Consider the following 27,248-nt stretch of genomic DNA (forward strand, 5'->3'; position numbering starts at 1 on the left):
CAGGCGGCAGCCGCGCCGCAGCCGCGGAGGTAGGGGCGGGGCGGGCTCGGGTGTCAGAGACCGAGCCGCAGGTGGCGGCGGGCGCGGGGCTCGGCCAGAGCTCGGGAGGTGAGTGCTGTCCTCGGGACCCCCCGAGTCCCCTGGCCCGCGCAGCCCCTCATGCGCACCGCGCCCGGTAGCCCCGGAGGCCACTGGGGGCAAAGGCGCGGCGGGGCAGGAGGGATGGCGAACTGGGGGTTGGGGGCTGCGCGGTGGGCCCCTGGCCTCCCAGAGACCATCATCCAGGGCCTTCGGAGGGAGACAGGGACCCCTCTCCAAGTCCCCCGTCTCCTGGCCTAGAACCGGAGCGTGCAGGATGGTGGCTATGACGTGAGACCCCTCCCCAAATCCCTTTATTCTAAGCCTGGATCTGGGTGTAGATTCCAGGGCTGCAAAGATGGGGGCGCCGCTCTCCCTCCAGCCTGGGACCCAGACAGCCGAAGTGGAGACCACGCTCAATTTCCCTCTTTCCACCTCTGGTCTGCAGACCCCTGAGGACCAAGATGGAAGAAGCCCCTTCCCTTTTTCTCCACTGTGAACCGTGATGGGCCTGGAGGAGGAGCTGGGGGTCCCCGGGCCTCTCCTCTAGAGTGTTCTATCCCAGTCCCCTACCGCAAGGATGAGGTGGGGGGCGTTTCACTGTCATCCTCTGCAGGGACCCCCAAAGTTGGAATTCTGGGGAGGGGGTCAGTGTGGGGTGCCTTGCCTCTCTGGGAAGGGCCAAGCCAGGCCTGGGAGGGCCTGAAGCACGGACTTGGGGGTGGTCCCTGCCTCAGTGGGGGGTGGGCAGCAGCATCTGTTCTCTGGGATTAAAATAAATCGAGGTAAATTAGGATCTTGCCGGAGGCTGACTGCGAGTGGGGTGCGGAGGAGGGTTGTGGGGTGGGCGGCCCCTCCATCTGCCTCAAATCTGGGAGTTGCCTGCCCCAGCCGCAGTGGGGACCAGGAGGCAGCTTTGATGGACCTGCCTCACTGGTGACCTTGGGCAGGTGACAGCACCTTGTGAGCCTTGGTTTTCTCCTTTGAAAATAGGGATGAGGGCTTGAGAGGCTGTATTCTCTACAGATTCTGAACCCACACACCCCATCATATACCAAACTATAACTCCGTACTTCGCTTAAGATGTGGTTTGGGGGTGAGAGGGCAATGGGTTTGGAGACCCCCTGACATGCCTTGCTAGCCTCTGAGCCTCAGTTTATGGTGCTGCAAAATGGATTCGTGGTCACTCTGGCCTTGCTGCAAGGGCTTTTCTGCCAGAGAGTAAAACATGTCACCCGGCTGCAATCATTGGAATAGGGGCTCCACCGCCCTTGTCTTACCGGTGGGACTGCCTGGGGCACACCCTGACCCATATATTGTCACCCACGCCAGGGGCGAGCCGGTTCCATGGGTGGGGTGGCGGGTAGGAGGAGGTGGAAGGCACCAGGCCAGCCTGTCCCCTGACTCTGCGGTGGGCACAGGGGTGAACTCAGAGCTGGGAGTCCAACACCCCCAGGTTCAAACTGATTCCTCCCGTGTGTGGCTTTGCCCCCCTGGGCCTCGGTGTATTCTCCTGTGAAATGGGCTGGATCCCCCTTGGAAGATCAGAGGAGACGTGGGAAGACGGGAGCCCTGTAAATACAGACACGGTCATTATAATACTAATTACAATATTAGCGATCATAAATGAGGTCACAGCTGACCGGGAGAAGGGAGAGAGGGGAGCCTGCCGGGGTGTTGCCAGCTGCGTCTCTAGAGCCCGCCAATTAGGTACACAGTTGGCGCTCAATAGGTGTTTGCCAAAGAGATGACAAAGGGAGGAGACTAGTGGCAGAGGATGGAAAAATTGCTGAGCTTGACAGCCTGGTCACTGTGCGACATGGGGCATGTGCCTCAGTTTCCCCATTGGGGTGATGGCCAAGATGAGACACTGCCTCGAAGCGCCATTGTAAGAGTCGAGCCAGATTGTGTAAAGGTCCCTGGTGGCTGGTGGCGAAGGGAGGAGGCTCCTGACAGGACAGGTCATTGAAACAGCGCGGCCACAAGGCTGGCTAGTCACTGGAAAGGGAGAGAAAAATCTCAGACTGGCCCCCCACTATGCACACACTAGTGTCCAGGGGGAGCAAAATGTCAGAGCCTGTTTCATAGGACCCTGGAGGCACAGAGGTCAGGGTAGGCCCAAGGTCACAGCAGGAGGTCAGGGCTCTGGACAGGTGGCTTAGAGCCAGTGAGCTCTGCCTTTGCTGACTCCAGTCCTGTCGTGTTTTATCTGTTCCTGGGCCTGCTCACATGCTCCACCCTGTGCAGAGCTGTGGGTTTTGGGGAATTGGTGCTGGGAAAGCAGAATCTCCAGGCAGCACCTGGGGCTGGTGTCAGACACCTGCCCCCCCCCCCAGGACTCCTCTCTGCTTCCAGAGGATGGGGGGGCATCCTGGTCCAACTGACTGCCTGCTGTGTGACCTTGGGCAAGTCCCTGTCCAGCTTTGGGCTTTGCCCTGGTGCTGTGGAGGCCCAGAGTCCTGGGTTCGAGCAAAGCTATTTTCTCCATCAGGCAGAGAGGCCTCCGTGTCTTGGACACGGCACTTTCAGAGGCCCATGAAAGAGAAGATGTTTTAACTTCTTTCAAAATCAGAAGGGAAAAAACATGGGCTTGGGGGTCAAAGAATACATTTTATTTATTTATTTATTTATTTATTTATTTATTTATTTATTTATTCTTAACGAATTCATTTTAACACATACTATTAATATATTCATCTCTGTGCCAAGGCAATTTGTAACATATAGTTTGAAGTCTTTTTTTTTTTTTTTAATTATTTAGAGGAAGGGGCCCATGAACATTGTCACGCAGCCCTGGGTTTTGAGTGTCGGCTGTGCAGACACGAGCATGTTACACTCCCCTCTCTGAGCCTTGGGTCCCCCTGTGAATCGGTAACCCACCCCGGGTGGGGATGGTGAGCCGTGGAAAAGCTTAGCCCTGGATGGACGCAGTGTGTGGCCTGCTATTATTTCACCACTGTCATCATGATGATTATTTGTTGGGTAATAACAGCCCCAGGCTGGGGGCCTGTAGGCTCAGGTGCCTCAGTTTACCCATCTGTGGCTGGCCCAGTGCCTGAGAAGTCCCAGGGGTGCGGGCCTGGTGGGGGAGGTGAGGTGGCGGTTGGGCGGTAGGCGGGGCAGGGTGAGCTTCCTGTCCCCCCCACGCACACAGGCCTCCGCTTGGTGCTGACGGAAGTGGCAGGGGCCCGCGTGGCCATCTCCTGGTGCCCACCCTGTCTGTCAGGGGCCCCAGCCCTGCTCGCTGCCCTGTCCGGTGAGTTTGAGCCCTGTCAGGAGCCCCCCTGCCCCGTTGCCTTCCGTCGCCCCCCTCAGGAACAGAAGGAGGGGCCCCTCTGCCTGGCCTGGGGTTTCCGAGAGACACAGCAGGTGTCACTTCCTGGGCCGGGCAGGAGCCTGCGGGAGGGCCACCCTTCGCTCTGCCCCCCTGCCCCTCCATTCGGGTTCTGAGCCGTGGGACTGGTTGTGGGGGACCAGAGGGGACACAGAGACCCAGAGCCACACTAGGTGGTTCCAAACAGGAGTTCTTTTGGCAGACAGGCCAGGGACAAAATCACAGCAGCCCCCGGGACCTGAGTTACTATTCTGTGCCTCAGTTTCTGCATCTGTAAAGGTGGGATTGGGTCCCACGGTGTGGCTGTGAAGGTTGAAGGAGCCCTACCTGTTGGGGGAGTTGGGTAGGGACTGGCCCTCGGTGCATTGTGGGGGGAGGGGCCATCTAGCAGGAGTTGCGAAAACAGTAGTGAGATCCTCGGTTTCTGGGGAACTTGGGCCTGGTGGCTCCTCGGATCCTCTAAGAAGCATCTTCTAGCACAACTTTCTCTACCTGTGCTGTCCGATACGGCGGCCACCAGGCCCGTGTGGCTGCTGAGCCCTGAAAGCAAGGCTGGCCCAACTGAGGAGCTGGGGGAGGTTAATGGTATTTAATTTTACTTACTTTAGAATGAAGTCACCACACCAGGTTAGTGGTTCCCGTATCAGTCAGCGAAGCTCTGAGGGATTTGGAGATGCTCAAGGCCTAAATCTTGGACAGAAATGAAGACAGGAGATGGGAATTTTAGAGCTTTAATGCTTTTCGGATGTCAGCCCAGCATGCCCCCCTACCAAACTGGGTTTCCTCAGGGACAGTGCCAGTGACGGTTTTCTCAGGGGCCCCTGCATCACCCAGCACAGGGGGGGCTGTGGGAATATTGGGAATATTTGTGAAATTGAATAATTTTTTGTCTGGTGAACTCCTATTCATGCTTCAGTGCCCCAACTCCCATGGCCCCCTCCTTCGGTCCAGGTTCCCACAGCCCCTTCTTCCATTTGGCCCAGCCCTGAGCCCTGAGCCTGCAGGACCGGTGTGTCTGCACCCAGCTCTCTACCCCTCAGCTGGGGACTTCTCAGGGACCAATCTCAGGACTGGAATATCTCATGGACCCTGGCATTGTCTTTGCCATGTGGGCACATGGTGGCTGCTGGGTAACTCATAGAAGTCAAGGAACCTGGGTAATGGTTCCAGTTAAACTCACTTTCAAGATTAGGTAAACTGAGTCTCGGTGAAGGCAGCCTCCTCTGAGGTCCTTGCTTGGTCCTTTCCTTGTGAAGCCCGAGGAGCTTGCCCATTTGTGGTCACCAGCCCTGTCCCTGCTGCCACTGTGCCTCCTGGGCTCCCAGCTGCTGCCGAGCTGCCCGAGGGGTCATGAATTATGGATGAGGCCTGCGGGCTCCTGTGACAAGCCCAACGTCCAGAACGTGCCAAGGACACCAAGTGTCCCTCCCTTGCCAGGCGGCTTGGCCCAGCCCCCTCTTCAGGGAGGCCTGGATTTCCCCAGCAAGACCCCTTCGAGGCATCCCCTCTTGTTTTGCAGATGGGAAAACTGAGGCACAGAGCTGCATAGTGACTCAGACACTGGCTTCTGGGAGTCAGGTTTAGGACCCATAGGGGCTCCACTGTCAGCTGGGTCATCATGGTGAGGGGTGCATTGTCTAGCCCAGGAGTGTGCATAAGATGGGAACCATTGTAGAGGGATTTAGGAGACCCCAAGGGATCCTTGGGGACACTGGAGGGACCCCGACCCCCTTGTGGCTGGTCATAGTCCCAGTGTCCATTTCTCAGCAGACTCTTTCCCATAGGAGCTGCCCAGTGTGGCGCTGAGTGCTCAGGTCTTGATCAGTTGGCCCAGGGTGTGAACCTACTGTCATTTCCTGGCTCTGGGACCTTGGCAAGTGGCTTCTCTTCTATAGGGAGGCCTCAGTTTTCCCATCTGTGAAATGGCCCTGAGATTTTCTGCTTAGGCTGGGGCTCATCCAGTACTCTGCTGCCCCCCTCCCAGTGAACTCCTATTTGTATTAAAAAACCCCAACTCCCATGCCCCTTCCTCTAGAGTAGGCTCCCTCTAGACTGGGCCCCTATCCCTCTATCCAGCCCAGCTCTGATCCCACAGGACCTGAGGCATCTAGATCCATATCTGTCCCCCTAGAATGGAGGTTGCTTAGGGGCCAGGCCTGAGGATGAATCATCTCAGGGCACCCCCCCCCCGCCCCCGCCGCATGCTCCCAGCCTGGGGCTTTTGGTTCCTCCTCTATCATCTCTCTTCCTCCTCCACGGGGAGGACAACTGGAATTTCCCCTCCTCAGGTCCAAGCTGGCCATGGCTTTGCAGCTCAAATTTGCTTTTCTCTTTGGACAGGCACTAAACAGGAGCCTGCAGGGGTCTCCACAGAGGGCATCAGGATGTCGTATTTTGGGGAGCATTTTTGGGTAAGTAAGACCCACTTTTATTTTGATGGGGGTCCCTGGAAGGGCTTTTATGGAGATGGGGGGACTTGACAACTTATAGGCAGAGCCTTGGACAAGTGGAGGGTCAGCAAGGTATAGAAGGTAAAGTGGGAGGAGTCAGGCTGGGTTTGTGTCTACATCTTCTGACCTCACGGGCCTTGTGACCTTGGAGCTATGACTTGGGCAAGTCATAGCTTGAACAATGGAGAAACTGAGGCCCAGAGTAGGATTCTCTTTTCAAGCTGCTTGGTGAGCAAATGTAGCATCAGGGCTCGAACCCGGGGCCAGGCCAAAATTCCAGGATCCAGGGTCATTTCAGCCAGGGAATTTCCACATCTTTCCCATCCTGGAGATTTGGGGGGTTTCTTGACTTGGGCCACTAGGGAGTGGCCCCCTCACTCTTCTGCCTTCTGGGCTGGGGACCGCATACTGTGACTCCAGGGAGCTGAGCGAGACACACTTGTTTTCATTCCTCCCTTCATTCCCTCCCTCCCTCCCCACCACCACCACTCCACACCCAACCGACTGTGGAAGGTGCTAAGGCTCCTCTGAAGGCTTCGTCCTGGCTCTGACCCCGAGGAGCTTGCACTCTGGGAGACAGAGAGCCAGCCAGAAACCTTCAGCCCCGCAGGGTCAGGGCTGGGCCCAGCCTGGGGGGCAACCAGAGGAGAGGCCAGGACACTGAGCCATGTTTGCTGTGGGCTTTGAGGGGTGAGATTTTCCAAGAGGTCAGAAAGACGTTCCAGGCAGGGGGAACAGCCTGAGCAGAAGCCCAGAAGTGGGACACAGGTGACTAGTTGAGAGCACAGGGACACACTTACAGGGCCGGCCTAATGAGGAGCCACGGAGGATGTGTGAACAGAAGAGTCTAGGGAGGACCAGGGCTGAAAGCCCCTTCCCCAGTAGGGCCCTGAGCTCCTGGAGAGGAAGCTTGTTGCTAGGCAACTGGTTGCCCCTGGCAACAGGCCTGCTCCCTCCCCAGCTGGGGCTCCTCTTACTGCCACTTGCTTTCTTAAAGGGGCCTCACCCCCCTTGCCACCTGCAGAGAGGGGTGGGGGGGAGATAGCAGAAAGGAGATGGGACCTGACCTCCACCTTCTCACCCGCTGCTGTGTGACCCCAGCAAGGGGCCCACTCCTCTCCGAGCCCCCTTTGGGGCCTCTGTGTAAGGGGATTGCCTGTTTGATGATCAATTGTTGCCCACATTTTGGAACCCTGACAGCGGCACCTACATTTATTTTAAATTCTGTTTAATGGTATGAGGCACCTACATTTATTTCAAATGCTTTTTAATTGCAGGAGGCATGCAAGCTTACTGCAGAAAATTCAGATCAGCAGAGGGAAAATAGAAGCCACCCCCAATGCACTCCCCACCCAAGATAGCCTGGTAGAGAGTGGATGAGGATTTGATTTGGGCTCTGCTAGGAGCCCTTGGGCAAGTGACTTTATGTCACTTGGCCTCGGTTTTCCCATCCCATCTGGGAAAGGGGATGAAACTCCTGCCTCCTCAGGTCTCAGGGATGTCTATCACTGGCCATGTTTCTTCTAATCAATTGCTTGTATTGGTGGCTTTTTGCTGGGTGGCGCTGGTGCCCTGGCTGGCCTGAAGGAGGCTCCAGTTAGGGGAGATCAAGCCAGATAGGGATGCCTCAGTCCCACTGGGCCAAGGCAGCCTGGATGCATAGAGGGCACTGGGGAGTCATGGGGGAAGTGTGAGCGGGGGAGAGATATGATCAAGCTGTGTTAGAAAGATCCCTCTGGGGTTGGCATAGGGACGAGACTGAGTCCAGAGGTTCTGATAAGAGACACAGGCCCAAGACAGCCCTCCGGGGACCCTCGCTGCCAGCACAGCCTGAGAGAGGCAGATACTACTGGGGGCCTTGCCAGGTCTGGGAAACAGGCCAGGGGTTGGCTCCAAGTCAGCCCCAGATGCTGGCCTGGGCGGCAGTGCCTGGTGCAGCCTTACCCGAGGATCCCCTGGGAGGGGCAGGCGGGGGCCACTGGGCCTGTTTGCTGAGCCCTCACCATGGTACAGGAAGCCCTGTGTTCAGCACTGTCCCAGCCTCATCTCATCAAGACCCTGGGAGGTGGGTGCTATCATTGTTCCCATTTGTCAGATGAGGAGACTGAGGCCGAGAGGTAAAGTCACCAGCTCAGAGTGACCCAGTGCATAAAAGGAGGCCCTGAGACATATTCCTGGGAAGTAGGAGGGAGCAATATTGAACATTCTGGGAAGTGAGGGTCTGAGAAAATTCCTGAGGGAGGTGGGCCTGCAAATGATCCTTGAGATGTGGAAGGATTTGGATGGGTGGAAAGAGATGCAGCCTGATGAGCTGGGTTGCAGAACAGCCCAGGCAAAGGTGCAGTGGTAGGAAGGCACAGCATGTCTCTGCACTGCTTGCCATTTTGCCGGTGAGGCCAAGAGGATGCTGGGAGATGAGGTTGGAAAGACAATTCCGAGCTAAGGGCTTTGTACCTTAGCCGCTGGTAGGAAATAGGGAGCTGTCAATGATGCTAGAATGAGGAGTGCCTATTGGAGAGATTTGAGCTTGAGGCTGTGCTGTGTCTGCCCCAGGCTCGGCCTCAGTTTCTCCATTTATGCAGCAAGAGGGATTATCAGGTTGTGACTTCTGGCTTCAGCCTTCTGGTTTCCAGGTAAGCGGGAAGGTAAACTCCTGCAGGTTGGAAGAAGGTAGAGGAAACCACTGTTAACGGAGGACCTGCTGCCAAAGGGATCACTCCAGTGATGTGTGTTGGGAGTTAAATATCACCGGATTTCTCCACAGGCTTCTTCTTTTGGTCCTGCTTACAAGGGCCTGTTCGGCACTAAATTGTCTCCAGGTCCTCAGACCCCAGCTCATCTCCCTTTTTTGATGAACAACTCACTGTTCAGACATGATGTCCCTTCACATGTTACAGGATCTGGCTGGCAGAAAAACAGTTGCTGCCTTATTTTTTCCTATTCCTTTCATTATGGTCTGGGGGCCAGGGCTTCTAACTGGAATAATGGTAAAAGTTGCCTTTTTAAGTCAATGTATTTGGAGAAGAAATGAGCAAACTTAGCACAAAATGTTAACTAATGCCATGAATTTGCAAAAACTGGGGTTGCCTTTGGGGATTTGGGGGATCCTGGCGTGGATCACCATGGCATTTGCTTCGCCCTCATAGGAGAGGTGGATGACTCCCCTGTCCCATCTTAACAAGGAGCCACTAAAAGTTCAGAGAGGGACAGTGACTTGCCCAGATCACACAGCACAGCACTTGCGTCCCCCACCATGGTGACCCCAGAACTGGGAGGAAAGAGGTGCTGTGCAAGGCACCCAGGTAGAGGCACTGTTCCCACCAGCCCCAGATGACAGCAGAATAACTCATTTGTTCATTTATTCAACAAAGGCAAATGCCCTTTTTTTGCTCCACCCTGTCCTGGACATTGCTGGGTCCTGAGAGAAGCATCAGACCCAGACTGTGCTCTGGGCATCTCAGAAAGGGAGTTTCGGTGTGGAAGGGAAACAGAAAACAGTGACTTAACCAACAGGGGTTATATTGGCTCACAAAGGTGAAACGTTGTGAGGAAATATGGCTTTCAGGCTTGGCCTGATCCAGTAACTCGACTCAACATAGTTTTACTCAGACTTCTTTCCAAATTTCATGGTTTCCACCTGGATTCCAGTATCTCCTAGGCCCACATAACTCCACATTTAAAGAGAGGCACAGACAGAAAAACAGGGGAAGATTGACTGAGACAGAAACAGAGGCAGAGAGACACCTAAAAAGATGGAGACACAAAGAGACAGAGGCAACCCGCTTAAGAGAGCATCTCTCCGTCAGCCATGGGACAAAACCTCCAGCTTCTCTCTGGTTGGGCCAACTTAAGGCCCATGAGCCAATCCTTGTGACCAAGGGGTTATTAGGCAACAGGCTCAGGCCGGAAGCAATCCCTGCCACCAAGGGGTTGGCTTCTGAGGTTGGCTGCTCTGGCCACGCCCCCGTTGCTAGGCGACCATGACGTCTCCTCCACCCCGTTACTCAGTCTCCACCCCCGTCCGTCCCCTGCAGGGTGAGAAGAACCATGGCTTCGAGGTCCTGTACCACAGCGTGAAGCAGGGGCCCATCTCCACCAAGGAGCTGGCCGACTTCATCCGGGAGAGGTGAGGTCCCGACGCCCCGCCCACCCCTGACCACGCCCCCACAGCCCCTCCCCCCCGCAGCCTCCGCTACTCGTGGCCCCGCCCTGGCCACGCCCATCCCGCCTCGGCCACGCCTCACCTGCCCCACCTGGGGGACCCTCCTAACCAGCGGTTCCCCGCACCGCAGCCCCACGTCCGCCCGTCAACCATTCCAAGGCTTCTGACGCCTCCTCCCGAAGAGACGATGATATGACCTACTTACAGGGGGAATTTTGAAAACTCAGCCTCATGCCCTGAGTATGATAAAACACATGTATGATGGAGTAAATCTACATTTCGGCGTGTAAATGCTCCGACGTCCGTATCCCAGAACACAGAATAAATTCAAATTGCAAGGCAGCCTTCTGCTCCCCGGCCGCTCACTAGCTGGACGCCCATTAAATCCGAGCAGAGTTCAAAAGATGATAACCAGGTTTTTCTCTCTGTGGCTGGATAGCCAGACCCGTCCGAGCTGTACAGGACGGGGGCCACGCTTTACTTTGAGGGCCTTCAGTTCCTGGATCCATCCACGATTGCCTGCGGCGCCCTGTGGGTGCTGCTATTACAAAATGCCTCCATGAGTAGCTGGCTTTAACTGGGCACATTGCTGCCCCGAACAAAATCGAAGTTTTGTCAAACTGGACTGGGGATCCCTGGGTGGCGCAGTGGTTCGGCGCTTGCCTTTGGCCCAGGGCGCGGTCCTGGAGACGCGGGATCGAATCCCACATCGGGCTCCCGGTGCATGGAGCCTGCTTCTCCCTCTGCCTATGTCTCTGCCTCTCTCTCTCTCTGTGACTATCATAAATAAAAAAAAAAAAAAAAAAAAAAAACTGGACTAAAATACGAGTGGATATTAGATAGACATTTAGCAGTGTCTGTCCGGAGAGAAAAGGGAAATATGAGCTTGTCTCCTGCAATGAAAGGAGACAAAGCATAAAGGGGCGCCTGGGTGGCTCAGCTGGTTGAGCATCTGCCTTGGGCTCAGGTGGTGGTCCTGGGGTCCTGGGGTCAAGCCCCACATGGGGCTCCCTGCTCAGTGGGGAGTCTGCTTCTCCCTCTTCTGCCCCTCCCCCCCTGCTTGTGCATGCTCTCTCTCTCTCAAATAAGTAAATACAATCTTTTAAAAATGAAAAAATAATAATAAAAAAGACACATTTTTTTTGACCCAGTGCTGTTACTGTTGTCCCTACCACTTTTGTTAGTAAAACATATTACTTAACCTCACCTGTGAATTTCCAAAATGCCTCTCCCCGGCTGGAGACCATACAATCCTCCTAGAGAGCTAGTGCTCAGACGTTTGAGATGGGGAAACAGAGGCCCAGGGGAATGGAGCGTCTCCCAAGGGTGCCCAGAACCTTTCACATCTTTTCTCTGTTCTACTCAGGGCCACCATCGAGGAGACCTACTCAAAGGCTATGGCGAAACTTTCCAAGCTGGCCAGCAATGGGACCCCCGTGGGGTGAGTGGGCTGGGGCTGGTGCTGGGGCAGGGGTCACCGAAGCTGCGGGGTTCTGGGGTATCCAGAGCCTACTCTTGGGTGGACATCTCTTCACACAAGTGATATGTAGACTAGGGAGTCAACCCTCCCCCACTTAAGGGGCTAATTGTACAAAGGAATGTAATTCACTCATTCACTTACTACCTCATTCATTTATCGAACACATGTTTACCAAGTACCTGCTGTGTGCGGGCACCACTCTAAGTACTGGACACCCAGCAGCGATAAGTCCTCAGTCACCTTCATGCCATGTTCGTGCCACATACCTGTGGGGTGTGGGGCAAGACAGATGTTAACTGCAAACATGAACAAAAGTCCTTTCCTGGGGTGAAAAGCTCTAGGAAGGGGATGAAATAGGACCGTGAAAAGTCAGGTGCTTCCTCTGGCATGGGCAATGATGAGACAGAGCCAACTACAGGGGTATCTGGGTCAGAAGCCCCGGCAGGCAGCTCAGCCAGTGCAAAGGCCCTGAGACAACAATGGATTCTGAATGTTCAGGAAGGAGCAAAGAAGCTGGCATGGCTGCAGGGCCGGGTGAGGAGGAGATGAGACTGGAGGTGGGATGGGGGGGAGGGGTGGGGCCACAGGTGATGTGGTCCCCAATGGCACTAGTAAAATTTCCTGGAGATGCCCTGGGGCAAAAATTTTCAGGGGGAGGGTATGGACGGGAGGCAGCAGGGAGGAGAGATATGAGGGGAGCCAAAGAGGGCTTCTGCTGATGTGGGAAAGCCCTGTGAACTTGGTTTTGAGCAAATTGAGTTGTGGCTGCCCTTGGGTTTTAGCTAGGACCTGGAGTCCAGAGTGAGGACCTGGGGGGCCTCAAGGCCTGGATTTAAATAACAGCTCTGATGCTCATTTCCTGAGGGGCCTGGGGTGAGCTGTGGAGCCCCCTATGCCTCAGTTTCCCCATCTGTCACAGGCCTGTCTTGTAGTCGTGGTGCAGCTGCCTCACAGGGCCTGGAGCACAGTAGGTACCTGCTGTGCTGTCTGAGGAGCCCCCAGGGGGGTTGGGCCTGCTGGACCCTGGGTGTGACCTGTTTCCAGGACCTTCGCCCCGCTCTGGGAGGTCTTCCGCGTCTCCTCAGACAAGCTGGCACTCTGCCACCTGGAGCTGACGCGGAAGCTGCAGGACCTCATCAAGGACGTGCTCCGCTATGGCGAGGAACAGCTCAAGATACAGAAGAAGGTGTGTGCTGGTGGGCACTGCCCAGCTGGGGGAGGGGGGCGGCGAGGAGCTGCAAAGATCCCAGAACTACTGGGGCCTTTGAACCGCCAGCCCCCTGTGTGCACCTCTGAGAATTCTGTTAATTCCACGGCATCAAACCCAGAATCCCACAAAACCTGAGCATTGTCAAATTTCAGGCTCAGAATTCTGGACCAGAGGTCCGCAGACCATGGGCCACAGAGCAAACCCAGCCTGGCCCTGGATAGCCTGAGAGCTAAGAATGGTTTTTACATTTCTAAATGATGGGGCGGAAACAAAAGAATATTTCACAACAGGTGAAAATTATATGACTCTTGGATTTCAGTGCCAATAAATAAAGTTTAGGGCAGCTCGGTGGCTCAGGGGTTTAATACCACCTTTAGTCCAGGGTGTGATCCTGGCGTCCCGGGATCGAGTCCCACATTGGGCTCCCTGCATGGAACCTGCTTCTCCCTCTGCCTGTGTCTCTGCCTCTGTGTGTGTGTGTGTGTGTGTGTGTGTGTGTGTGTCTCTAATGAATAAATAAATAAAATCTTTAAAAAAATAAAAATAAAAAATAAAGTTTAATTGGCTCCAAGCCACTATTCCTTTAAGTATAAAGGTATATATGTTCCTTTAGGTATAAAAAGGGAGTGAGTAGTAGTTACTACTGTGCACTTAAAGATGCTGGGCATGGAGCCTACTTAAAAAAAAAAAAGGCTGAGATGGTAGATTTTCTGTTTTACCATGTTTTTTAAACTGGGGGACAGATCAGGTGCTTTGGTGGCTCAGTTAGTTGAACATCTGACTCTTGATCTCAGCTCTGGTCTTGATCTCAGGGTGGTGACTTTGAGCCCTGCGTTGGGCTCCATGCTAGGCATGGAGCCTTTTTTTTTTTTTTTTTGAATGTCTAAGTTTTTGGATATTAATAGAATACTCATACAAAGTACTCTGTGGGACCGGGAACCCCACAGAATGTTTGGGAAGCTGGGAATTTCACTTCCCAAACATACCTGCGGTCTGCTCAGGTCCTGCACCCCAGTGGGGGCTTCAGGTGCTACCCACACTCCCTTTCTCCATCCCCACAGTGCAAAGAGGAAGCAGTGGGCACCCTGGACGCTGTGCAGGTCCTCGCAGGTGTCAGCCAGCTTCTGCCCAAGTCCCGAGAGAACTACCTGAACCGTTGCATGGACCAGGAGCGGCTGCGTAGGGAGAGCACCAGCCAGAAGGAGATGGACAAGGTGGGTCCCCAGGCACAGGTCCCCAGCCACCGTGGGCCGTCGCAGGTCTGAGGAATGTGCCAAGGGGCCCCAGGCCTGCCTGATGGGAGCATGAAGACATATCACAGAGCGTTGGTCATTGAACCTTCTGTGATCATCACACCCTGGGTGCCCCAAGGAGTCTACTTGCTGGGTGGTGGGCCCCTGGGGGAAGAAATGGCCTGCGTGTCCCCTCCTGTCCCCATCCCTTCCCTGTGTCTTGTAGGCAGAGACGAAAACGAAGAAGGCGGCAGAGAGCCTGCGGCGCTCGGTGGAGAAGTACAACTCAGCCCGCACTGACTTTGAGCAGAAGATGCTGGACTCAGCTCTGGTAAGAACCTGGCATCGGGACCTTGGAGACCCACACAGCCCCCAGCCCAGCATCTACAGGCATTGGAAATCCAGAACCTCTGAAACCATCGACTACCAGGAGGCTTAGAATCACAGGTTTCAAACCATAGAAGTCTAGAGCCACTTAGCTATTGTGATTGTGGTTGCCATTATCATTTCAAAAGCCAAAGCCTTTTTGTGCCTCAGTTTCCCCACCTGTAAAATAGGAACCGTGATTGTACTTGCCTCAGAGAGTTTTTGTGGAGATTAAATGAGTCCCTACATGTGAAGTTTTCAGACTAGTACAAGGTGCATAGAAACCACTCTAGAAGGTATTACTGTTATTGTTTCTATTATTATTTAAAGACTTATTTATTTGCTTGAGAGGGAGAGAATCTCAAGCTGACTCCGTGCTCAGCAAGGAGCCCGATGCAAGGCTAGATCTCATGACTGAGATTATGAGCTGAGCCAAAATCAAGAGTCAGATGCTGAACCAACTGAGCCACCCAGGCTCCCCTATTTCTATCATTACTGATAAGGTTTTTGAACAGGATAGACAGGGTTAGAAGCCAAGAGCCTACTGACAGTTCATGGTGGCGAAAGAGCTGGGTTCTGCTCCAGCCTCTATTCTTCACCAGCTATGTAATGTTTTTATGAGACACTGTACCTCTCTGGGACTCTGTCTACCCAAAATGTATAAAAAAGCAGATTGGAATCTCAGGATTAGGAATCAGATTTTTTTTTCCTGACTTTGCAAGTGGTAGTTGTAAATGATAGAAACCTTCATTCAAACTGACAAGGAAGATTTATAGACCCAGGGGACTGAAAAGTTTGTGATTGTGAGGAGAGCTTCAGGCATGGCTGGATCCAGGAACTCAAATGGTGTTGGTAGAAAGTTCTGCCTCTCTGCTTTTCGAGACTGTTTTCCTCCCTGGAGGCTTCCCTCCCACGTAGAGATGCCCTCCTAGGCGTATATAGAGGGGTGTGTGTGTGTGTGTGTGTGTGTGTGTGCACGTGCACAGCAAAGTGGCTTCCAGCAGTACCCATATGTTTACCATTGTCTTAGTGTGTAAAAGTGTCTCCTTTCCCATAGTTTTAGCAAAAGTCCCAGTGAAGACATTTGGGTCTTCCCCAAACCAGTCACTGAGGCCAGGGGTTTGGAACGTTCTGATCAGTCAGGTTGGGTCACCTGGCCACTCGCTGTGGCCTCCACCTCCCCATTTTCTGCTCCCTTCCTGACTCAGCGCTTCCAAGCCATGGAGGAGACCCACCTGCGGCACATGAAGGCACTGCTCGGCTCCTATGCCCACTCGGTGGAGGACACCCATGTGCAGATTGGGCAGGTGAGTGGAGCCAGCAGTAGGAAGCAAAGTCAAGGGTGCCAGGCAAGGGGCCCTGGCTGCGCCCAGTCACACACTTCATTCACCCGGCCCAGGTGCATGAGGAGTTTAAGCAGAACATAGAGAATGTCAGTGTGGAGATGCTCCTGAGGAAGTTTGCAGAGAGCAAGGGCACAGGCCGGGAGAAGCCTGGTGAGTTGGGACATCCGTGGGGGTCGGGCTCTGGGGCTGCCTCTGCAGGGAAGGAACAGGGGACTAATCCTCCGTGCACCCTGGTGTCCTCATCAGATAAATGGGCTGATGACAAATCTATCTCTGCAGCCCACACAGGAAAAGGACTTGATGTCCATCTTTTTTTTCTATAAGTATATTTAAGTCATCTCTACACCCAGTGTGGGGCTCAGACTCATGATCCCGAGATCAAGAGTCACGTGCTTGTCCAACTGAGCCAGTCAGGCCCCCTTTGATGCTTCATCTTACGGATAAATCTTACAACCAGATACCAGGCCTTGAATGCCAGGCCCAGCTGTTCATACTTTACCCTGAGGGCCCAGGGGAGCCATTGGAGATTGGTGAGCAAAGGACCAGTTTGAAAAAAATGTCCAGATAAGGTATCTAGGAAGAGTTGAGAGCGAAAGTTTTGGGGTCAGATCTGGGTCTGGTCTTTTCTTCATTGCTTGCTGTATGACCTTGGATGTCTGTGTTGACATCCCTGAGCCTCAGCTTCTTCATCAGTAAAGTGGGGTTGATAATCACTCCCACCTAATGAAGTTATGAATATTCAGTAATTTGATGCCAATAAAGGGCAAAGTGTGTGCTGAGCATACAATAGGCATTCAATGAATGCTGGTATACAGTTTACGTCCTCAAGTCAGTCACTAACAACTGTCCTTAATCCCTCCTGTCTATAACTCAGCCCTGGCTCAAGCCGTATCTCCTGGTGTGGGGCCCCACTCTTGCTCTTCACTGGCTGCAGATCTGTTATGCTCCTGCTCATGTACCCTCCATGGCTCCCCATCACCTTTGGGAGAGAGTCCCAGCTCCTCATATTGGCACTTGAGGTTCGGTCCACTGCACAGCTTCATAGTCCATCCCTTGACCCACTCAAGTGCCTGTGAGAAATGCTGGAAGTAGGAAAAGGAACTCAGGCATCACCCTCTCTGGTCCATCCCAAGGCGGGACAGAACCCCGGGCGCATCCCACTCACAGGCATCTCTGGGGCTCTTCCAGCATCTCGGCTTGTGCGCTGGACCCTGAGTGGCCTTGAGCTCAGATCCAGGGGCCATTGCGAGTCTGAGGATGTACTGCTCCCCTTCCCAGGCCCGGTCTCCCAGCCAGGCTGAGTTTCTCACTCTCTCCTATCTCAGGGCCTTTGGATTTTGAGACATACAGTGCGGCTGCCCTGCAGGAAGGCAAGTACGTCTGGGCCTGGATGCCCAGGCTGGACGGTGGGGATGAGCAAGGTGGGTCTGAATGAAAGGGGGCACCTCCAGGGCTCAGCTGCATCCCCCTCATCTGTTCTCAGCAATGAAACGTTTGCGGGGAGCCAAGGCCTTTCGCCTCCCAGGATTGAGCCGGCGGGAGCGGGAGCCACCTGCAGCTGTGTGAGGAAGCACCCCCTGCCCCGCCCGGGCCCAGACTAGCCCGGGTTCTCTTCCCTCTTCCCAAGCTATCCTCTCGCAGAAGTTCCCTGCTGAGGGTAGCCCCGGAGAATTCCTGTTCCAGGCTGGCCCAGGAGAACCTCCATCCCGGGCCACTATTGCCACTGTCCAACCTAGTCCAAAAATTCTTCCTTTGCCAAGGCTAGCCCTAGTATTTCCCTGCTGAGGCTAGCTCCTACATTCCCTGCCTTCTCAAGCCAGCCCTTCAGATGAGCTCTAGGGTCCCTCCCCTGCCAAGCTGTTTGAAAGCACCCTGTGCTCAGTTAACTCCAGACTCACTACCCCCAGCTCCAAGCAAACCTCTCGGCCCTATCACCTGGAGGACTAGCTCAAGTCAATATCACAGCCCAGGGGCTGCCCCCCGGGTGCCATGTCCAGTGTTGGGTGTTGGGGGCATGCAGATGAAGTGGGAGGGCTGACATGAGCATCTCTTTCTCCATCCCCAGAGATTCCCTGGAGCCCAATTCAGGGGTGAGTACTATGGGAGGGGCCGGGGGTGTGTGTGGGGGAGGGCGCAAGTGGGAGGGGTTCAATCCCACCTTGACCCCAAGCCTGGAAGCCAGGCATGGAGCTGGTGGGGCTCAATATCATCTCAGTTGCAGACTCCTGTGGGCCACATGGGAGGGACCGATGTCCTCACTTAGCTTCAATTTGCCCGTCAGTCTCACCACCTTAGCACAGGCATGCTCTGTTCACTCAAGAATCTGCTTGCGCCAGGGAATACTCTTACTGCCGTTGGGGATGTTTTTAGGTCTGAGTCAGGGCCCAGAGGTGGGAGGGGGTGTGGCAGGGCGAGTGGGGAGGTGCGGTAGCGGGGAGTCTGACTCACTGCTTGTCCTCCTAGACGTGTCCAGAGGTGGATGAAGAAGGTTTCACTGTCCGGCCTGATGTGACTCAGAATAATATCCTCCTTGCGCCCCCTGGGGGCAACTATTGGCACAGCAAGGACAAAGCTCTGCCCGCAGTGATTCCCTCCACTAATAGCAACCCTCTCTGTGTTCCAACTGCCCGGAACCTGTGGTGTGGACAAAGCAGAATAAAGACACCTGCCCCATGGAGTCAGGGCTGAGCAAGAGGGAGAGAGGGAGAGCCCAGAGGGCTTCGGGGAGGAGGGGGCACCAGTGTTGGGGTTTAGCGTCTGAATGAGTTTGCGAGTTAGGGCTGGGCACCGTGGTGCAAAGGCTTGGAGCAAAAACACGGTGGCCAGGCCAGGCGGCAGGTGGTGAGAGATGGGATCGTGTAGGGCATTGAAAGATCTGAGCAGGAAGGGGCGGTTTTGAGGGCGGTTTTGAGACCCCCACCCTGGGATCTGCTTGGCCCCTTGACTGTGGCGCATGCGCGGCGGAGCCCTCCCGCTTTTCCTCCAGTGACTCCGACTTCGATGATGAGGAGCCTCGAAAGTTCTATGTGCACATCAAGCCTGCCCCTGCCGGGGCACCGGCCTGCAGCCCTGAGGCAGCTGCTGCCCAACTCAGGGCCACAGCCGGCAGCCTCATCCTTCCTCCTGGCCCAGGGGTGAGGCATAGGAGGGGTGTTCTGGGTGGGGCTGGTGGCGCTGGCAGGATGCACCTGACCTGATGCCACCCACTTTGTCCACAGGGCACCATAAAACGCCATTCTTCACGTGAGCAGCCTGTTAAGGGGTCTTCGGTTTGGGGAGGAGCACGTGGCGGGGAGGCTGGGCGTGGCGTGTGAGTGTGGTTTGAATCCCAGCTCTGCTGTGTGACTTGGGGCAGGCTGCTTGCCCACTCTGACCCTCAGTCTCTTCTATAAAATGGGGTCATTACGAGAATGAAATGAGAGCTGAAGGAAGGAGCAGGGCTAGGAAAGAAGCCAAAACCTGGAGGCGGGTTGGCTCAGGCTCAAATCCCTGTTTGCCTGACTTGCTAGTCACCTTGGGCAGCTGGCTGGACAGCCCCAAGCCTTAGTCTCTTGTTCTGTGGCGGGGGGGTAGGGGTGGGGGCACAGCATGCAGGGCGAGAGGAAGGCTCAGGGAGGTGCATCTCTCACAGGGGACGCCACTGGGAAACCACAGAGGCCTCGATCTGCCCCGAGAACCAGCAGGTGGGTCCTACAGGGGTGGGACAGATGGCCCACATGAGTGGGGAGGTGGGGGCCGCCCCCAATTCCTCTCCTCCTCCCCTTCTCTCAGCCTGGCAGGGAGTTGAGGGCATGCTGTTTTTGAGGAACTACTTATTCATTTGATGAACATTTACTGAGCACCTCTTGTGTACTTGTGCTATTCCGGGTTCAGAGACGTAGGACCAAGACAGGTCTTCCTTCTCAGATTCACATTCTAGTGGCACGGATTTTAAGAACAGCAAATAAGTTAGAGAATGTTCAGTACTTCCAGGTGCTATAAAGAAACTCAAGCAGGCAATGTGGTGGGTGGAAGATACCAGGGGGCAGCTTCAGTTGAGGAGGCGGAGGGTCCTCTGGAGTGGGGGTAGGGGAAGGGGACTTGGAGCTGAGCCTTGAAGAGAGCAGGATGTGGCCTCAGGGAAAGTGGGGGGTCGGAGCTCAGGACCAAGAGCAGCCTGTGCAAAGGCCCTGGGGTGGGGGGAGCATAGAAGCGATAGAAACTATCCTTCCTGTCCACTTCGTCCACAGCTGTGCAGAGAAGCTGCAGTCAGATGAGCAGTTTTCCAAGAACCTTTTTGGGCCGCCCCTAGAGTCGGCCTTTGACCACGAAGACTTTACAGGTGATGGGGGTAGGGGCTTCTGGGGCACAGCCTCGGTTGGCAGGCGGCTGGGCGGGGCTGTTGCAAGGGTAGGTGGGAGGGTGGGCCAGGCTGGAGGGAGCCCGTGAGGGTCCTGAGTGGGTCACTGAGAAGGTAGGCTGGTCCATGGGCTGGTAGGCGGGGCCACAGCCTGAGTGGGCGGGGCCGGCGAGAAGCTGAGGCCTCGGTGGTGTCGGGACAGCGGCGGAGAGGGGCGTGGCCGGGGTGGGCGCGGCTTCGAGTGGGCGTGGCCCGCAGGAGGAAGGCCGGGGCCTCCGTGTGGGCGGGGTCTGGAGCTGGCACCCCCGCCCCCCCTCCAGGCTCCAGCAGCCTCGGCTTCACCTCCAGCCCCTCACCTTTCTCCTCCTCGTCGCCCGAGAATGTGGAGGACTCCGGCCTGGACTCGCCATCCCACGTGGCGCCTGGCCCCTCCCCGGATTCCTGGGTCCCCCGCCCGGGCACCCCGCAGAGCCCACCTAGCTATAGGGCACCGGCCTCCGAGTCGAGGGGGACACGGCCCCTGCCAGCGTCGGACTCGCCACAGCCCCTCGCCCCATCCCCGGGTCCCTGGGGGCTGGAGGCTGTGGCTGGAGGAGGTGAGTCCAGGAGTCAGAGTTATCAGAGCCCTGGGTGGGGAAGACCGAGCCCCTGCTGTGGCCAGGGCCTGGATGGGGTGCTGGGGACACAGCCCAGAACCCTCCCCCTTGCAAGGACAACAGTGAGCTGGATATTTAATGAGGTGGAGGTGGCAGGTGCCTGATGAGGGCCCAGAAGGTTGCAACCTCCCTGAGGAGGTGACCTCTGAGCTAAAATGTGATAGAGGTGAAGAAAGAGCCATTTGGACATGGGAGGCATGGCCTTCCCAGTAGAGGGCACATCCTGTCCTCTGAGGAACAGCTGGGAGGCTGGTGAGGCTGGAACACAGTGATGACAGGGAAAAGGAGAGAGAGAAGGGAGATGGGTCCAAGCAGGGCCTGGTAGTCTCTGGGAGTGATGTGAGTTTTACATTTAGTGAGGCCTGTGCCACAGAGGGGAGGGCTGTGAGCAGAACAAGGATGACACTTGACTCAGACTGTGGGGTCCCTCTGTCCACCTGGGGGGTGACGATGGGGACTGGAGACGAGGGAGGTGAGTGAGTCCAGGGAAGTGGTGATGGGGTAACAGTGAGGAAAAGCGGGCACGCAGATACAGGGAGGGGTGAGAGAGCACAGGAGTCAAGGTGGAGGGCTTGGAGGCAGCTGGCCACTCTTCCAAGGAGGGGCGGAAGGGCCAGGAAACATGGGGCGGAAGTGGCTGGAGAGGGGCATTTTGAGACTGGGCCTTTAGACGTCAGGTGCATAGTGGATCCTGAGTTCAGGGGAGGCCAGACTGGAGCACCCCACAGGCAGCTGTGTGAAGCAGGAGGGGAGGCCACCCAGAAGGGCCCAGTGTGAGCTGGGGCAGGGCTGCAGGTTGGGAGGAAGAGGTGGGGGGGTTCTGGGTCAGAGAGGGCTGTGGGCTGGGACCACATGAGGTTCCCAGCAGTGGCGACAGGGGTGCTTGGCACCATCCTTGATTAGAGAAAGAGCCGGTTTGGAACTGGTTCAAGGGAGGCCCCAGGGGAGTGAGTGTAGACCACGCTTGGAGACTAGTCAAGTGGAATTGTCTGAGCTTCACTCTAGAACTGGGGTTCTCAACCAGGCCAGTTCTGCCCCCAGGGGACACTTGGCAGTGTCACCACCGATAGTAGATTGTCACCGCTAGGGAGATGACTGGGGACATCTAGCAGGTGTCACAGCAGTGCCACTGAGGAGTAAGGAGGAGCCTACACCTGGGGTGTAGGTGGAGGGGAGGGGGGCAAGTAAGCGTGTGTAGCTGGAATAGAGCAGGGGCCCTGAGTGTTAGGCAGTGATTAGTGACCTTAGTGGGCCAGACCCAGGTCAGGTATGGAGACTCCTGCACACTCGCAGAGAGGATGATGGTCATAGAATCACTGATGGTGGATAAAAACCCTCTGCTGATCCCCCCACCCCATGTTGTCCCGGCCTCCCAGCCCTCACTCAGTTATTGGGCCATCAGACCGGTGTCTGGGAGGCTCAGGGTTGCAGATGGCCTCTGCCGTCCTGTCTGGCACTTTGTCGGCAGACCCAGGAGGTCTCCCCAAAATAAGCCCGACTCCCAGTGTTGGCCCCAGTGCCTTTTCTGGGGAGGCCCGAGGCCTGGAGCATCTCAGCTGTAGAGCTGTATCACACTCACTCCCCAGACCTGATGCCTGTACCTGCTGACCTTGCAGCCAGAGAAGGCCTGGCAGCCCCGCCCCGGAGAGCCCGCACCAGGAAGGTGTCCTGCCCCCTCACGCGCAGCAACGGGGACCTGGTAGGGTGAGGGAGCTTCGCAGGAGTGGGGTGGTGGGGCGCCTTTGGTCGGGGCGGGCAGCATCGGGGTGCTGCTCCTGGGCGGTCACAGCCTGGCCTGTCTCCTTCCCCAGTCCCGGTCTCTGAGCCCCTCCCCACTGGGCTCCTCCACCACCAGCACCCTCTCGGACCGGCCCAGCTTCTCATCACAGACGGGACACGGTACGGTGGGCCCCTCTCTGGGCCTCACTCCCACCCTCTCTGGCCCTGGGTGGGTGGCTAAGTGATGCCTTGGAGGCCCTGCTGGCAGAAGGTGGGTTCTGGAGCCTGGGACCTGGGCCCATTCTGTCTGTCCCCATTCCCACCAGGAGTCTCCCGGGGACCCAGCCCCGTGGTCCTGGGCTCCCAGGATGCCTTGCCTGTAGCCACCGCCTTCACAGAGTATGTCCACGCCTACTTTCGAGGTCACAGCCCCAGGTACGCAGTGATGAGGGGACAGTGCAAACGATGACAGGGGATAAACAGGACTCTCTGGGGCCTGTGGGTCTGGGTTCCAGGAGAGACAGCCCTCAGGTGTATTTCTTGACCTGATTTACCATGGAAGGGCCTCAAACTCTGAGCCAAACAACCAGGCCCCTGTTCTGGGGGCAGTGGGAGCCATGGAGGGTGTCTGACCAGTGCTAGACCTCATAACCATAGTTCAGAGCACCTCCTCTGAGGCTGCTCTGGGCATCACACTGAATGAAGACCATGAGGCCAGAGGCCATGTCCTTGGAGGGCTGGGTTAAGGGTGAGTTGAGGGGCCAGGAATAATCTGGGGGCAGTGCCAGAGGAAAAACCTTAAGATCAAATCACAAAGGGGAGGGTATTAGACCTGAAACCCAAGGTAGGGGGACAGTTATATGGCTGAATGTTTTGCTTCAAGCTTCCTGGTGGCCTAGGGGAAAAGAGAGCTAGGGAAGGGGAGGATGCCCCTGCCTCCTTCAGCCCAGTGTGGTTTCTTCCTGCTGCCTGGATCGCTATCCAGGCAAGGACACGAGGAGGGAATGGTGGGAGTAAGGATGCTGGGCATGGTTGAGGCCTGGCATCTTCTGAGGGGCTTAGGGAGCCACAGGCTCCAGTGGAGCCGGGAGAGAGGGGAGGATGAGGTGCCAGCGGAGCCCTGAGCCCACACCCAGTCTCCTCACCGCCCCCCGGCCACCCCCACAGCTGCCTGGCTCGAGTATCTGGGGAACTGACCATGACCTTCCCGGCTGGCATCGTGCGTGTGTTCAGCGCGACCCCACCCCCACCTGTCCTCAGCTTCCGCCTCGTGCACACGTCCGCCATCGAGCACTACCAGCCCAACGCTGACCTGCTCTTCAGGTACTCCAGGAAGAGTGGGGGTCAGAGGCAGGGGGGCCCAGAGGCTGGTGGGGGCCAGGAGCTCCCTCCCTGGGACGCCCTGCCCTGCCTCATGGGATCTGCCGCGTGGCCCTGGGCCAATCAGTCTCCTTCCTGGACCTCACTCTTCTTTCCTTCTTCGCTTCCCACCCACCCACCCACCTACCCCTCCCACCTACCCCCCCCTGCCCCGGGGGACATGCTTGACTGGGCCCAAGGTGGACCTGGGAATGTGCACCTGCAGGAAGCCCTAGGGGTAGGTTGGCTGCTGAGGGCCTGGGGAAGGTGTCCCCCGGAGGTTGGGGTGATGGTTCCTGGTCTCTGTAGTGACCCCTCCCAGAGCGACCCTGAGACCAAAGACTTCTGGCTCAACATGGGGGCTCTGACGGAGGCCCTGCAGCGCCAGGCGGAGCAGAACCCCGCTGCCTCCTACTACAACGTCGTGCTACTGCGGTACCAGGTGGGCCGCGTGGATGGGACCGGGCGGGGAGCCGGGTGGGTTGGGAGGGAGCCCGTGGCTGGTGGCTGGGGAGGGCCTGGGGGGAGGCCCAGGCCCCATTCGTGCAGAGGGGTGGCGGTGGGGGCGCCAGAGTGTAAATCAGAAGAGGCCCCATTCCTGGACCCCCTGCCCAGGTGCCCACTGGGCCTCAAGTCTCAGAATGAGGCATTCTCCTGCCCTCTGCTGGAAGCGTGGTGTCAGACAAACTGGGCTCTAAAATCTGCCTGAGGAGAAAGGAAGAGGTCCGTGGGGTGGTGTATGCCGCCCCGAGTCAGCTCTGACACACTGCGTGCCAGGCAGGGTCAGGGTGGTTGCGTTGCGCACCGCGTGGCAGGACAGGACGGCCTAAGCTGTGTCCTCTCTCCTGTCCTCGCTCCTCCTAGTTCTCTCGCCCGGGTCCCCAGTCCGTGCCTCTACAGCTGAGCGCCCACTGGCAGTGCGGGGCGACCCTCACTCAGGTCTCGGTGGAGTACAGCTACCGGCCCGGTGCCACAGCCGTGCCCACACCACTCACCAATGTCCAGATCCTGCTGCCTGTCGGCGAGCCTGTGACCAACATCCGCCTACAGCCGGCCGCCACTTGGTGAGGGCGTGGGGGAGGCCAAAGGAGGCCCAGCAGTGACCCTAGAAGCCTTCCAGACCTCTCCATGATGCTGGGAGAGCATCTAAAGGACCTGTAGGGTCCACTGTAGGTCCGACCATGCAGTGTGAGCTCACCTTGCTTCGAGCTAGGGGTGACATTATTAAAAATAATAATATTGGACACCAGCAGCTTCCTGCGTGTCGGGCATGTTCTATGTGCTCTACATACAAGGACTGGCTCAGGGCTTCTGGGTGTGGACCACCTTGAGGTGTGGACTGCCATCATCCCCCTTTATGGAGGGAGAACTGAGGCAGAAGGAGGCTAGTCACTTAATCTGGGGTCACACCAGGATTTGAACTCAGCTGCCCACTCTCTGCCCTAAAGAAGCCTGACTTTTTTTTTTTAAGACTTTACCTATTCATTTGAAAGAGAGAGAGAAGGGGGGGGGGGGCGGGCAGAGGGAGGAGCAGACTCCCTGCTGAGCTCACAGGGCTTAATCCCAGGACCCAGAGATCATGACCCAAACCAAAGGCAGATGCTTAACCAACTGAGCCACCCAGGCGCCCTGAAGAAGCCAGATTTTTTTTTTAAGATTTTACTTATCTTTCATGAGAGACACACACAGAGAGAGAGGCAGAGACACAGGCAGAGGGAGAAGCAGGCTCCCCATAGGGAGCCCGATGTGGGACTCGATCCCGGACCCCAGGATCACACCCTGAGCCAAAGGCAGGCCCTCAATCGCTGAGTCACACAGGCGTCCCTTTTCTTTCTTTTTTTTTTTTTTTTAATTTTATTTGTTTATTTGACAGAAAGAGAGAGCAGGAGCAGGGGGAGCAAGAGGGAGAGGGAGAGGGAGAAGGAGAAGCCAGCCCCTTGCTGAGCAGAGAGCTTCATGCAGGGCTTGATCCCAGGACCTCAGGACCCTAACCTGAGCCAAAGGCAGCTGCTCAACCGAATGAGCCACCCAGGTGTCCCGAGAAGCCAGACTTAAAGGACTAAGTGCATTATCTAAAAAAAAGCTGTAAGGCTGTGGGGTCCTGGGGGCCAGCTACTCTATATCCCACACCCATCTTATAGATCGGGAAACTGAGGTGAGGGAGAAGACCTGCCTGGCTGGGTTCATGTAGCTGAGAGATGACTGAGCTGGGACCCTTGACTCCAAAGGTCCTCTCTAGGAGAGACGTGACTAAGCTTTTCTTGATGCCAGGAATCTGGAGGAGAAGCGGCTCCTTTGGAAGCTGCCAGATGTGTCTGAAGCAGGGGGTGAGTTATGATTGTGCATGAGATCATGGGGTGGGGGAGGGGAGGGGTGGGTTCAGGTTGAGGGTATGCTGGCTGAGAAAGTAGACATGGAGAAGAGCTTAAAAGGGCTTTGACAAAGCTGTGGGAGAAGAAGTGAGGCAGACCCAGCAGGTACAAAGGCCCTGAGGCAGGACTCCTTTGCAATTTACACATAGCCCTGAGGGGGCCAAAGGAGAAGGGTGCAGGGGCACACGAGGAGGTCAGAAGAGGCAGATAGAGGCCACAGACACAGAGCAAAGGGCTTGGGAGAGCCCAGGTCACTGCAGGACTGGGGCTGAGGCTGGGGCACGGCTGACCTCAGGCCTCCCCAGGCTCTGGCCACCTATCTGCCAGCTGGGAGCCGTGCTCGGGGCCCAGCACACCCAGCCCTGTGGCCGCCCAGTTCACCAGCGAGGGGACCACTCTGTCCGGCGTGGACCTGGAGTTGGTGGGCAGTGGCTACCGCATGTCTCTTGTAAAGAGGAGGTTTGCTACAGGTACTCCAACCCCTGCTGCTGCTCACCCTGGAGTCTGGACCCTTCTGGGCCCTGAGCCCCAGCCCCTGCTTCTGCCAGGGTGCGGGGATATGGGGGAGGCATCTGGGGTGTTTGGGAAGGTTGGTGGGGGCTGGGCTCTGGAGACCCAGGATGGTAGGTGCTGGTGGGGAGGGATCGAAGGGCCCTTGTGGGGCATCCTGGCAAGGACCCAAGGCAGGCAGCCAGAAGCCACACTGCCCCCCCCATCCTCCGGCCACCACTAGGGGTTGCTGGGGCCCATGGGGCAGTGGGGATAGTGAGCACAGGGGGTTTCGAAGAGGATTGGGAGATCCCAGGGTAGGGGCAAGGGACGCCCCCCCCCCTTCCTTCCTGCTCATGGCACCCTGCCCACAGGGATGTACCTGGTAAGCTGCTGAGCCTGCAGAGGCCGACCAGCACGGCTGGCCCCAGCTCTGCACTGCGTCCTGGTGCTCGCTGACTCATCCCTGCCTTCCTGCCGGACCCTGGGATCCCACCCTCCCTAGGTGGGGGGCCCTGACTCCGTGCAGAGGAGCCCCACACCCAGCCTGGCTGAGCCGGAGACCCACTCCTGTGCAAGCCAATTCCCATGCAGGTCCTTGGACTTTTAATGTTCTTTGAATAAACTTTATTTTCTAATAAAATAAATAAGCCTTT

General features: G+C 56.5%; 1 protein-coding gene across 4 annotated transcripts; it reads left to right on the forward strand.

The window, feature by feature from the left end:
• Positions 1-27,248, forward strand: FCHO1 (FCH and mu domain containing endocytic adaptor 1). 4 transcript variants are annotated; one of them, XM_041764742.1, is made up of 27 exons: positions 1-108; positions 5,753-5,823; positions 9,897-9,988; positions 11,391-11,465; positions 12,549-12,690; positions 13,776-13,928; positions 14,173-14,277; positions 15,521-15,619; positions 15,712-15,808; positions 16,984-17,028; positions 17,142-17,220; positions 17,724-17,748; positions 18,122-18,179; positions 18,614-18,792; positions 18,877-18,901; positions 19,290-19,341; positions 19,888-19,979; positions 20,318-20,593; positions 22,240-22,352; positions 22,465-22,552; positions 22,699-22,807; positions 23,540-23,695; positions 24,041-24,173; positions 24,596-24,795; positions 26,003-26,058; positions 26,409-26,573; positions 26,967-27,248. In XM_041764742.1, exons 2-27 carry the CDS (start codon positions 5,797-5,799, stop codon positions 26,987-26,989), a joined length of 2,664 nt encoding a protein of 887 aa, XP_041620676.1. In that variant the 5' UTR covers positions 1-108; positions 5,753-5,796; the 3' UTR covers positions 26,990-27,248. The 4 variants fall into 4 exon arrangements, with proteins under 4 accessions (XP_041620676.1, XP_041620678.1, XP_041620677.1 ...); XM_041764744.1 differs by having other exon boundaries at positions 22,270-22,352; XM_041764743.1 differs by lacking the exon at positions 1-108 and adding an exon at positions 3,233-3,334.

Source organism: Vulpes lagopus, chromosome 7, assembly GCF_018345385.1.
Source record: "Vulpes lagopus strain Blue_001 chromosome 7, ASM1834538v1, whole genome shotgun sequence".
Classification (NCBI taxonomy): Eukaryota; Metazoa; Chordata; class Mammalia; order Carnivora; family Canidae; genus Vulpes; species Vulpes lagopus.

What these genes read in the sequence shown, in the direction of transcription:
- FCHO1 (XM_041764742.1), top strand. Translation starts at nt 5,797, where the DNA reads ATGTCGTATTTTGGGGAGCATTTTTGG. An exon ending in CATAAAACGCCATTCTTCAC is followed by an intron (nt 18,902 to 19,289) that starts GTGAGCAGCCTG and finishes CATCTCTCACAG; the next exon opens with GGGACGCCACTGGGAAACCA. An exon ending in AAAGAGGAGGTTTGCTACAG is followed by an intron (nt 26,574 to 26,966) that starts GTACTCCAACCC and finishes CCCTGCCCACAG; the next exon opens with GGATGTACCTGGTAAGCTGC.